We start from the raw sequence: 13,496 nt of genomic DNA on the forward strand, positions 1-13,496 counted from the left end.
TGCGTCCCGCCGGCAATGCGGAAGGAAGGAGGAAGGCGGGATGTTATGTCCCGCTCATCTCCGCCCCTCTGCTTCTATTGGCCGGCCGCTGTGTGACATCCCTCCCCCTTCAGGAAGAGGATGTTCGCTGCCTGCAGTGAGGTCGTTCGGGAGGTAAGTGCGTGTGATGGGGGTGACCGATTTTGTGCGACACTGGCAACAAATTGCCCGTAACGCACAAACGATGGGGGCGAGTGCGATCGCTCATGCGAACGTACGATAAAGCGGCCTTAAGTTACATTGCACCCACAAATTTCATACATGGTGCTTGAGACAAAGCTGGCACTTCTTCTGCCTGGACCAGAGATAAGTGGACCCAAACAGTAAAGTTTGGAGTTCGTACACAGCACAGACATTCCAAAAAAAAATCACTGTTCGAGTTTGGAGTTCGGGTGCTTTATCTATGATGACCACTCGAGCGAGCATCGAGGTGCCCAGTGCTCAGCCCAGTGCGAGCCACTTGCAGTCTTTGAATGGCTCACACTGGGTGTAACAACAGCATTGCCGGAAGTAGTGTGTACCAAAAAAAAAAAGAAAAATCGCCACCCAAGTGATCTGAAGTGGTCTGTTTATGGCTGGCTGCATGTGGCCAGAGACTCAAACTGCCCAGTGACTTCCAATGGGGTTCAGGTCAAGTCCGGGTCCAGATCAGAACTTTATCTAAAGTCCAGCCGAAGCCACCGAACCAAATTTCCACGAGTCCGGTCATCTCTACCCTGGACAGATGTGTATCTATAAGTATTAGAAAGGTAGCTATAACAAAGTACCAATAGTGCTCAAAAGTCCTCCGACTAATAAGTACTGTAATAGACGAGTTGTGAAGATATTAGACTTTCATTATATTTGGGGATTATATTGGTATGCACTTGTGCTGCAAAGATTTGTAATTTCACATATATGCAACAACAGTATATGTAACATATGCATGTGTTTTCCATTGCAGAACAAAAAGCATATTGCACAATATTTCCCCTATTCACCAAACGGTCTTCTACAGATTTCTGGCGATAAATTGTTTGAAAAGGTGCAAAATTTTTGAGCATCTCAAGGCTGCACTAAAATTTGCCAACTTTTTAAGGCAAGTCCAGACCCAGTCAGAAATGCCTACTTTCTGAAAAGTGGCCAAAACGCCTCCAGAAGGGGGCACAACACCGCCACATTCATCTTCATCTATGATGTAATTTCTGGCCATATTTTACCTTTTCTCTTATTTTGCTTGATAAAAGCCATATGTGGTTAAAACATTGCAATATTTTTCTTTAAGACTGAAATATAAGGTATTGGTTTGGGGGAAAGTTGAACAAAGCAAGTATAGAGATTCACTAGTGGTGTATGGGACTCTTTTGAAATAAGTGCTATAAATTACAGAAATCTACTCCAGTCACTGACTTGTTTCTCTTACGCACAGCAGCTGAATATATGTGCCAAATCCATTAGGAGGTTCATTTCTTTTAAAGGGAACAAACCAGCAGGATTTTCAGCTATAAAAGTAAAGCCAGGGCTATACTAGCGCTAGGATGCTGAATGTAAGCATAGCTTTTCTATTGAGATTGGAGGTTTTATTTCAGAAATATGTGCAAGGAAAGTTCCAGCAATGCACTGCTATTTGATTGACAGGTGCAACAGGAAGGGAATATGTGGGTCAGGTCTTGCTATCTATTCTCACCCCTGTCTGCCTGCATAGCCTTCCTCCCCCTGTCACAATCATAGACATTAATTCTGGCGCAGGCAGACAGACAAAGGCAGGGAATAGATAGCAAGACCTGACCCACATATTCCCTTCCTGTTGCACCTGTCAATCAAATAGCAGTGCATTTCTATAACTTTACTTTCACATATTTCTGAAATAAAACATCCAATCTCTGAACAAAAGGTATGGTTACATTCAGCATCCTAGTGCCAGTATAGCACTGGCTTTACTTGATATATAAAAATCCTGCTGATTGGTTCCCTGTAAAGGTGCATCTCACTCCAACACACCCGGAATCAAGTCTGACGTGTAATACCCAAGTCTTTAAGAATCAGTTTCCTATATATCTTTGTCAGATCCAAAAGCATAAGCTGGCAATATTTACTACAGTTAAAAATGTATATAAACTACAGATGATTGAATATTTTTAAATTTAAATTCATCAGATTCAGCCAATTTTTCTCGCCCCAAAAATGTATCAATTTGCCATGATGACAGATACACTACTTGCCCTGAAAAAATATGTAGAACTCTCTAAGTTCTCCTAAGATTGTAGCCAACCTCTTTCCGTCTATATAATGCAAACACAATAAATACAAAAAATAACACAGTAGTAAACAAACACCTTATTAACCCCTTCAGCCCCGGGGCACTTTCCGTTTTTGCGTTTTTGCTCCCCTTCTTCCGAGAGCCATAACTTTTTTATTTTTCTGTCAATCTTGCCATATGAGGGCTTCTTTTTTGTGGTACAGGTTGTACTTTTAAATGAAACCATAAATTTTCCATATGGTGTACTGGAAAACAGCAAAAAAATTCCAAGTGTGGAAAAACTGCAAAAAAAGTGTGATGGCACAATAGTTTTTGGGATGTTTTATTCACGGTGTTCACTATATGGTAAAACTGAGGTGTGGGTATGATGCCTGAGGTCAGTGCGAGTTTGTAGACACCAAACATGTATAGGTTTACTTGTATCTAGGGGGTTAAAAAAAATCATAAGCTTGTCCAATAAAAGTGGCGCACGTTTTGCGCCATTTTCCAAAAACCGTAGAGTTCTCATTTTTTGGGATCTATGGCTCAGTGATGGCTTATTGTTTGCGTCTCGAGCTGTCATTTCTAATGGTACCATTTTTGCGCAGATGCTACGTTTTGATCGCCTGTTATTGCATTTTGCGTAAAACTTGCGGCAACCAAAAAACGTAATTTTGCCGTTTGGAATTTTTTTGCCATTACGCCATTTACCAATCAGATTAATTGATTTTATATTTTGATATACCGGGCATTTCTGAACGCGGCGATACCAAGTATGTGTCTATTTATTTATTTTTTAACCCTTTAATTTTCAATGGGGGAAAGGGGGTTGATTTGAACTTTTAGGTTTTTTTTTTTTAAAAAACTTTTTTTTTTTTTTATTCTACTAGTCCCCCTAGGGGGCTATAGCGATCAGCAATCCGATCACTCTTATCTAGCTGCTGATCACAGCTATACATCTGTAACCAGCAGATTCAGTCACTTCCTGTATCTCTCTGCTCCCAGCCAAGGGAAAACGAAAGTGAAACTTCATAGCTGCAGGCGTCATCACATGACCCTGTGCTACGATGGCAACCATCCAAAAGTCACGTGATCACTCACGTGACGTCCGGTGGGGCGGCGGTAAGTAAAAATCATGGCCGCGAGCATATAGATCTCGCTGCCAGACTTTGGCAGCGAGATGTAAGGGGTTAATGTTACGAATGGAATGCGATTCCACTCGTAACATGCAGGCACACATGTCAGCTGTTGAAAACAGCTGATATGTTTCGATCAACACCGCCTGCCCGCGGCAGGGGGCGGGGCTTAACGGGACACGCTCCATGACGGATATATCCGTCCATGGTCATGAAGGGGTTAATAACACCACACTCTAACAAACTTTTCATGTTTTGTAAAATGTGAAAAATGGTTAAAAATTAACGCTCAACAATGTAGAGTCAGTATGGGTAAATGTACATGGTGAGGGGAATAATGGAAAAATGCTAATTGGAGTTTGCTATAAGCCTCCTAACATACTTGAACAAATAGAGGGTGAAATGCTGGAACAAATTGAAAAGGCAGCTAATAATAATAATCGGGTTCTTATTATGGGGGATTTCAACTATCCAGACATTCAGTGGGACATAGAATCTTCTGGTTCTGCTAAAAGCTGTAAATTCTTATCTACCATTCAAGACCATTTCCTCTCTCAGATGGTAGATGAACCGACGAGGGGAGATAATTTGCTAGATTTGGTCCTGTCAAATAGACCGGATACAATTTCAGATCTACAGGTCCGGGAGCACTTGGGCACCAGCGTTCATAATATGGTAAGCTTCAACATAATATTCAATAGAACATTTCAAAGGGGAAATGCTAAAACCTGGAATTTTAGGAAAGCTGATTTCAACAAATTAAGGGAAGAGCTTAAATGTGTAGATTGGGACAAAGTCATGGTAACTGGGGATACCGAATATAAATGGGGAAAGTTTAAGGATATACTGCTAAAGTCCTGTAAAAAACGTATACCCTCTGGTAATAAAACGTCCCGGAATAAAAAGAAATCACTATGGATAAATAAGACTGTACAAAGTATAATAAAACAAAAACAAAGGGCGTTAAAAATCTTGAAGGCTGAGAATACAGAAATAGCATTTCAGGAGTATAAAGATATCAATAGGCAATGCAAAAAAGAAATCAAACAAGCAAAACTAGCTACTGAAACAAAAATCGCCAATGACATTAAAATAAATCCCAAAATCTTTTATAAATACATTAATGCCAAAAGGAAAACAAAGGATAGTATCGGCCCCTTAAAATATAATAACAAGTTAGTTATAGAGGACAAACAAAAGACTGAGATAGTAAATAGGCATTTCTCATCTGTGTTCACCAAGGAACTGACTGTACCAGGGATCATTCAACAAGTGAAAAATCAAAGTTCACCACCCGATATAATTAATTTAACACAAGAAGAAGTACGCCTAAGTCTGAGTAAATTAAACATTGACAAATCCCCAGGGTATCTCATCTTTTTAGACTTGCTTGTAAAAGGGTTGGTGCCTCCGGATTGGAGGATTGCTGATGTTGTACCGATATTTAAGAATGGTAAGAGGGTAGATCCAGGCAACTACTGTCCAGTAAGCCTGACATCAGTAGTATGCAAAGTTTTTGAGGGCATTTTAAGGGATGACATGCAAAAATATGTTGCAGAAAATAATATAATAACTGACAGACAGCATGGATTCATGAAAGATAAATCGTGTCTAACCAACCTGTTGGGGTTCTATGAGGGGGTAAGTGCAAACCTGGATATTGGTAATGCAGCTGATGTGATTTATTTGGACTTTGCAAAGGCATTTGATACTGTACCACATAATAGCCTTATACTAAAGCTACAGAAGCAAGGACTAGGGGAAACTATATGCAACTGGGTAAGGAATTGGCTAAAAGATAGAAAACAAAGAGTAGTCATAAATGGAACATTCTCTAAATGGGCCATAGTAAGCAGTGGGGTGCCACAGGGATCTGTGCTAGGACCAATTCTTTTTAATCTCTTTATTAATGACCTTGTGGATGGGATTGATAGTAAAGTGTCAGTCTTTGCTGATGACACCAAACTATGTAGGATATTAAAAACTGACCTTGATAGTATAATATTACAAAAAGATCTGGATAAGTTGTCAGAATGGGCAGATACTTGGCAAATGAGATTTAATGTTGAAAAATGTAAAGTAATGCACCTAGGTCGGAGTAATCCTATAACTACGTATACATTAAATGGAAGTAAACTCGGGACTACAGAACAGAAGAAGGACTTGGGTATTCTCATTACAAATAAGCTGAGCAGCAGCACTCAATGTCAAGCAGCAGCTGCAAAAGCAAACAAGATTCTAGGGTGTATAAAAAGAGAGATTAGATCCCGTGATCCCAACGTATTGTTACCCCTCTATAAATCACTTGTAAGGCCACATCTGGAATATGGGATTCAGTTTTGGGCTCCACATTTTAAAAAGGACATTCAAAAGTTAGAGCCAGTTCAAAGGCAGGCAACTAGACTACTACAAGGAATGGAGGCCTCCCATCTGATGACAGGTTGAAAAAGAAGGGAATTTTGTTTACTTACCGTAAATTCCTTTTCTTCTAGCTCCTATTGGGAGACCCAGACAATTGGGTGTATAGCTACTGCCTCCGGAGGCCACACAAAGTATTACACTTTAAAAAGTGTAACCCCTCCCCTCTGCTATACACCCTCCCGTGCATCACGGGCCCATCAGTTTTGGTGCCAAAGCAGGAAGGAGGAAAACTTATAAATTGGTCTAAGGTAAATTCAATCCGAAGGATGTTCGGAGAACTGAAACCATGAACCAAAGAACAATTGAACATGAACAACATGTGTACACAAAAAAACAACAGCCCGAAGGGAACAGGGGCGGGAGCTGGGTCTCCCAATAGGAGCTAGAAGAAAAGGAATTTACGGTAAGTAAACAAAATTCCCTTCTTCTTTGTCGCTCCATTGGGAGACCCAGACAATTGGGATGTCCAAAAGCAATCCCTGGGTGGGTAAAAGAATACCTCGATAAAAAGAGCCGAAAAACGGCCCCTTCCTACAGGTGTGCAACTGCCGCCTGAAGGACTCGCCTACCTAGGCTGGCATCTGCCGAAGTATAGGCATGCACCTGATAGTGTTTTGTAAAAGTGTGCAGACTCGACCAGGTAGCCGCCTGACACACCTGCTGAGCCATAGCCTGGTGCCGCAATGCCCAGGACGCACCTACAGCTCTGGTAGAATGGGCTTTCAGCCCTGAAGGAATCGGAAGCCCAGAGGAACGGTAGGCTTCAAGAATCGTTTCCTTGATCCACCTAGCCAAGGTTGACTTGGAAGCCTGTGACCCCTTACGCTGGCCAGCGACAAGGACAAAGAGCGCATCAGAACGGCGCAGGGGCGCCGTGCGTGAAATGTAGAGCCTGAGTGCTCTCACGAGGTCTAACAAGTGCAAATCCTTTTCACATTGGTGAACTGGATGAGGGCAAAAAGAAGGTAAGGAGATATCCTGATTGAGATGAAAAGGGGATACCACCTTAGGGAGAAATTCCGGAACCGGACGGAGAACCACCTTGTCCTGGTGAAACACCAGGAAGGGGGCTTTGCATGACAGTGCAGATAGCTCAGACACTCTCCGAAGTGATGTGACTGCCACTAGGAAGACCACCTTCTGTGAAAGGCGTGAAAGAGAAATATCTCTCATTGGCTCGAAAGGTGGTTTCTGAAGAGCCGTTAGCACCCTGTTCAGATCCCAGGGTTCTAGCGGACGCTTGTAAGGAGGGACTATGTGACAAACTCCCTGCAGGAACGTGCGGACCTGCGGAAGCCTGGCTAGACGCTTTTGAAAAAACACAGAGAGCGCCGAGACTTGTCCCTTAATAGAGCTGAGAGACAAACCCTTTTCCATTCCGGATTGAAGGAAGGATAGAAAAGTGGGTAAGGCAAATGGCCAGGGAGTAAAACCCTGATCAGAGCACCAGGATAAGAAGATCCTCCACGTCCTGTGATAGATCTTGGCGGACGTTGGTTTCCTGGCCTGTCTCATAGTGGCAATGACCTCTTGAGATAACCCTGAAGACGCTAGGATCCAGGACTCAATAGCTACACAGTCAGGTTGAGGGCCGCAGAATTCAGATGGAAAAATGGCCCTTGAGACAGTAAGTCTGGACGGTCTGGTAGTGCCCACGGTTGACCCACCGTGAGATGCCACAGATCCGGGTACCACGACCTCCTCGGCCAGTCTGGGGCGATGAGGATGGCGCTGCGGCAGTCGGATCTGATCTTGCGTAATACTCTGGGCAGTAGTGCCAGAGGAGGAAATACATAAGGCAGCCGAAACTGCGACCAATCCTGAACTAACGCGTCTGCCGCCAGAGCTTTGTGATCTTGAGACCGTGCCATGAATGCCGGGACCTTGTTGTTGTGCCGGGACGCCGTTAGGTCGACGTCCGGCTTCCCCCAGCGGCAACAGATCTCTTGAAACACGTCCGGGTGAAGAGACCATTCCCCTGCGTCCATGCCCTGGCGACTGAGAAAGTCTGCTTCCCAGTTTTCTACGCCCGGGATGTGAACTGCGGAGATGGTGGAGGCTGTGGCTTCCACCCACAGCAGAATCCGGCGAACTTCCTGGAAGGCTTGCCGACTGCATGTGCCGCCTTGGTGGTTGATGTATGCCACCGCCGTGGCGTTGTCCGACTGAATTCGGATCTGCCTGCCTTCCAGCCACGGCTGGAACGCCTTTAGGGCTAGATACACTGCCCTTATCTCCAGAACATTGATCTGAAGGGAGGACTCTGGCTGAGTCCAGGTACCCTGAGCTCTGTGGTGGAGAAAGACCGCCCCCCACCCTGACAGACTCGCGTCCGTCGTGACCACAGCCCAGGATGGGGGAAGGAATGATTTCCCCTTCGACAAAGAAGTGGGAAGAAGCCACCACTGAAGGGATGCCTTGGCTGCCCGAGAAAGGGAGACGTTCTTGTCGAGGGACGTCGACTTCCTGTCCCATTTGTGGAGAATGTCCCATTGAAGTGGACGCAGATGAAACTGCGCAAATGGAACTGCCTCCATTGCTGCCACCATCTTCCCTAGGAAGTGCATGAGGCGCCTCAAGGGGTGCGACTGGGCTCGCAGGAGAGATTGCACCCCTGTCCGTAGTGAACGCTGTTTGTCCAGCGGAAGTTTCACTATCGCTGAGAGAGTATGAAACTCCATCCCGAGATATGTCAGCGATTGGGTCGGTGTCAATTTTGACTTTGGGAAATTGATGATCCACCCGAATCTCTGGAGAGTCTCCAGAGCAATGTTCAGGCTGTGTTGGCATGCCACCCGAGAGGGGGCCTTGACAAGGAGATCGTCTAAGTAAGGGATCACCGAGTGTCCCTGAGAGTGTAGGACTGCTACCACTGTTGCCATGACCTTGGTGAAGACCCGAGGGGCTGTCGCCAGGCCGAAAGGCAGCGCCACGAACTGAAGGTGTTCGTCCCCGATGGCGAAACGCAGGAAGCGCTGATGCTCTGGTGCAATCGGCACGTGGAGATAAGCATCCCTGATGTCGATTGATGCTAGGAAGTCTCCTTGGGACATCGAGGCGATGACGGAGCGGAGAGATTCCATCCGGAACCGCCTGGTTTTCACGTGTTTGTTGAGTAGTTTGAGGTCCAGAACGGGACGGAAAGATCCGTCCTTTTTTGGCACCACAAACAAGTTGGAGTAAAAACCGTGACCCCATTGCTGAAGGGGAACAGGGATCACCACTCCTTCTGCCTTCAGAGTGCTCACCGCCTGAAGAAGAGGATCGGCTCGCTCGGGGGGCGGAGATGTTCTGAAGAAACGAGTCGGAGGACGAGAGCGGAACTCTATCCTGTAACCGTGAGACAGAATGTCTCTCACCCATCGGTCTTGGACATGTGGCAACCAGGTGTCGCAAAAGCGGGAGAGCCTGCCACCGACCGAGGATGCGGTTTGGGGAGGCCGAAAGTCATGAGGAGGCCGCTTTGGGAGCGGTTCCTCCGGCGGTCTTTTTAGGACGTGACTTAGACCACCATGAATCAGAGTTCCTCTGACCCTTCTGTGACCTGTTGGACGAGGAGAATTGAGACTTGGCTGAGGGCCGAAAGGACCGAAACCTCGATTGTACCTTCCATTGTGGAGGTCTTTTTGGTTTGGACTGGGGTAAGGATGAGTCCTTTCCCTTGGATTGTTTAATGATTTCATCCAATCGCTCGCCAAACAGGCGGTCGCCAGAAAATGGCAAACCGGTTAAGAACTTCTTGGAAGCAGAGTCTGCCTTCCATTCACGTAGCCACATGGCCCTGCGAACTGCCACCGCATTGGCGGATGCTACCGATGTACGGCTCGCAGAGTCCAGGACAGCATTCATGGCGTAGGACGCAAACGCCATCGCCTGAGAGGTTAAGGACACAACCTGCGGAGTAGAGGCACGTGTGACTGCATTAATCTCAGACTGACAAGCTGAGATAGCTTGGAGTGCCCATATGGCTGCGAATGCCGGAGCAAAGGACGCGCCGATAGCTTCATAGATGGATTTCATCAGGAGCTCTATCTGCCTGTCAGTGGCATCCTTGAGTGATGCACCGTCTGCCACTGCAACTACAGATCTAGCCGCCAGTCTAGAGACTGGAGGATCCACCTTGGGACACTGAGCCCAACCCTTGACTACGTCAGGGGGGAAGGGATAACGTGTGTCATTGAGGCGCTTAGTAAAGCGCTTATCTGGAAAAGCTCGGTGTTTCTGGACTGTATCTCTGAATTCGGAGTGATCAAGAAACGCACTCCGTGTACGTTTGGGAAACCTAAAATGGAATTTCTCCCGCTGAGAAGCTGACTCCTCAATCTGAGGAGTTGGAGGAGAAAGATCCAACACCTGATTGATGGATGCTATAAGGTCGTTTACTATGGCGTCCCCTTCAGGTGTATCAAGGTTGAGAGCGGCGTCAGAATCAGAGCCCTGATCTGCCACCTCCGCTTCATCCTCCAGAGAGTCCTCATGCTGAGACCCTGAACACTGTGATGAAGTCGAGGGAAGCTCCCGGCGAGCCCGCTTAGGCGGTCTGGGACTGCGGTCCGTGTCAGAGTCCTCACCGTGGGACCTATGAGTCGCCCCAGAAGCACTTCGCTGCTCCGACCGAGGGGGGTCTGAGTGAAAAGGTTCAACCGTGCCCGGGGCCTGTGTTACAGGTCTGGACTGCAAAGCTTCTAGTATCTTAGCAGACCATTTATCCATAGACTCAGAAAGTTTGTCAGCGAATACAGCAAACTCTGTCCCTGTCACCTGGACAGTGGCAGCAGGTGGTTCCACCTGGGCCGAGGGTCCCACCAGTGGCGGCGGCTCCGGCTGAGTGAGTGTCACAGGGGCCGAGCATTGCACACAATGAGGGTAGGTGGAACCTGCAGGTAGCATAGCCGCACATGAGGTACAGGTTGCAAAGTAAGCCTGTGCCCTGGCACCCTTGCTTTTTGCGGACGACATGCTGTTTACTCCTCTTAGAGCAATCAGAGAGGGTATATAGCCAAGCAATAGTGCAGCCGTACAGAGTAAATGTCTGCAATATAAGCATATAAATATACACTTCGGCACCCAGGGGGGCCAGCACCTAGTAACAGGTGCGGCTTACCGACCGCCCTCAGCGTTTGTGTGACCACCAGATTCCCTGCCTGGGCTCCCAGAGCTGTGGAGCTCGTCTCTGAAGTTCTCCGGCGTCAGAAGTGCTGATAGAAATGGCTGCCAGCGTTCTGAGAGGAGGAGGGAGCCGTGGGCGTGCCTTAAAAGTGCGGGAATCTGGTGCCCCACGGTGCTCAGTGAGGGGGGAGGAGGATACTAAGTATGCTCCAGCCCTCAGCGCTGACGTTCAGTGCAGCGTCCCGCCCTTACCCCTGACTGGCAGGCCCGGGGGCGGGAATATGCGGTACTAGGCCGCAAAAGCCGGGGACTCAAGTTATAAGCGCGGCCGGCAAACAAGCGTGGTCAGCGCGGTAGTCCCGGCGCACAAACAGAACCAGCAGCTGCTGCAGCGTCCAACAGACAGGCGCTCTATGCGCCGTCTCCAAGGGGACACAGAGTATCTCAGTGTAGCAGGGCCTGTCCCTGACGATACCCGGGCTCCTGTCCAGCAGATTCCCCCAGGGGCTGCGGAGGGAGCACGATCCCAGTGCCTGGTGACCGTTTAGGATCCCACTTCACCCAGAGCCCCTAAGGGATGGGGAAGGAAAACAGCATGTGGCTCCTGCCTGTGTACTCGCAATGGGTACCTCAACCTTAACAGCACCGCCGACCAGAGTGGGGTGAGAAGGGAGCATGCCGGGGGCCCTGTTATGGGCCCTCTTTTCTTCCATCCGATATAGTCAGCAGCTGCTGCCAACTAAATTGTGGAGCTTGCGTGCATGTGTGCCTCCTTCAACACAAAGCATAAAAACTGATGGGCCCGTGATGCACGGGAGGGTGTATAGCAGAGGGGAGGGGTTACACTTTTTAAAGTGTAATACTTTGTGTGGCCTCCGGAGGCAGTAGCTATACACCCAATTGTCTGGGTCTCCCAATGGAGCGACAAAGAAAGTTAGATATGTTTAGCTTAGAAAAAAGACGTCTCAGAGGAGATCTCATTTATATGTATAAATACATGTGTGGTCAATATAAAGGACTGGCACATGACTTATTTCTTCCGAAGACAATACTAAGGACCAGGGGACATTCACTGCGAGTGGAAGAAAAGCGATTCCGACAGCTAAATAGGAAAGGGTTCTTTACAGTTAGAGCAGTCAGACTGTGGAATGCCGACCACAAGAGGTAGTAATGGCAGATACTATAACAGCTTTCAAAAAAGGGCTGGATGATTTCCTCAGTACACACAACATTGTTGGTTATAAAAGACTTTGTGACCAAATGTAGAACTGGTGGAAGAAGGTTGAACTAGATGGACCTAGGTCTTTTTTCAACCTTAGTAACTATGTAACTATGTAACTATTTGTGGTCAGACAAACTGTTCTGTTCAAAACACAATCAAACTGATGGTGTCACTATCAGTGGTAACATCTTCCTGCTGTGACTGAGATAAGTGATGTGCCATGTATTCCATAATGTCCCCTTCTTCCTCACTACTAATATGGTCAATCGTGGCCTGTGTTTGATAGTACTAATGCGTAGATGCATACTGTCAATGGCTATGGTGGGGCTTTCGTATCTACAAGAACATCCATATACTTAGCTGTAGTATATTTATTTGTTTCTCTTACGCTACTTAGTCCATTGCTATTGTCATTTTTTTTTTTACCATACATTCTCTACAGTACTCTACTGTGCTTGTGACAATCATTTCAACCTCAACTATTTAATTCTGACCGTTCTGAATAAATATTTTTTTATTTTTGTTCTTGAAGATATCCCTGACCATCACCTTCAATAACAGCTGGTATTTGGTAAGACGTTGTATTGGTTTCAAAAGATAAGAGTCCAGTGCAAGCTTGTGCTCCAGTTTCTTCTGGCATTCCTGTATCAATAAAGGAGTCAATAGTCAATTAATTACAAAAGTTAATTTATTAACAACTGTATAAAGCAGTGCAGTATCACTAAAAGCAGCAGACCAATTGGCCTCTATGGAGTCCGTGAGTTAGGAGAGCAGAGTGCCGAGCAGCACTGGCCCCATCCAGCATCACAATTTCATTAGTACCTGCATCCTCAAGATACAAGACACAGAAACAGATGAATTCAGTGGTAAAGCAAGGGGCCGACAGCTCCCTGTTCCACTATTCAGTCTACAAATCGGAGTCTCAATGCAGCATGTGTGATGATGATGTCATTAGATTGCGCCTGCTGTGTGGTTCCTCCATACCAGAGAAGAGCATCGTGGGAACGGAGCTAGGTGAGTAGCTTTACTTTTCACATTTTGTCAGTCAGTCAGTACTGTGCGAGGAAACTGTTGAGCCATCTTACTGTGTGGAGGAAGCTGTGGGAGCAAATATGTTTAAAAGGGTGCGAGGACAAATGTACTGCGTGGCGGTTGGAGACTTTGTGGGCATTGCACAAAGTATGGGACTTTAGAAATAATGTGTAAAGATGTGGGAACATTATATTATGCGTGGGGCCGTCATACTTTGTTGCGTGCACCATGGCAGAGTCACAATGTGTAGGTGGCACTGTGAACGTATGGATACTGTGTTGAGGCACTATAGCAGCATCATACAGTTTTGGGCACTATG

General features: G+C 46.5%; 1 protein-coding gene across 3 annotated transcripts in view; it reads right to left on the minus strand.

Moving 5' to 3' along the window:
* The window catches only part of MCF2 (MCF.2 cell line derived transforming sequence), a 199,036-nt gene that overhangs the window by 31,895 nt on the left and 153,645 nt on the right, over window positions 1–13,496 (minus strand). For all 3 annotated transcript variants that reach the window (XM_075323774.1, XM_075323773.1, XM_075323775.1), the window contains one exon: window positions 12,695–12,787. In XM_075323774.1, coding sequence (XP_075179889.1) covers window positions 12,695–12,787 — 93 coding nt within the window. The remainder of the gene's footprint in view (window positions 1–12,694; window positions 12,788–13,496) is intronic.

Source organism: Anomaloglossus baeobatrachus, chromosome 9 (genome assembly GCF_048569485.1).
Source record: "Anomaloglossus baeobatrachus isolate aAnoBae1 chromosome 9, aAnoBae1.hap1, whole genome shotgun sequence".
Classification (NCBI taxonomy): Eukaryota; Metazoa; Chordata; class Amphibia; order Anura; family Aromobatidae; genus Anomaloglossus; species Anomaloglossus baeobatrachus.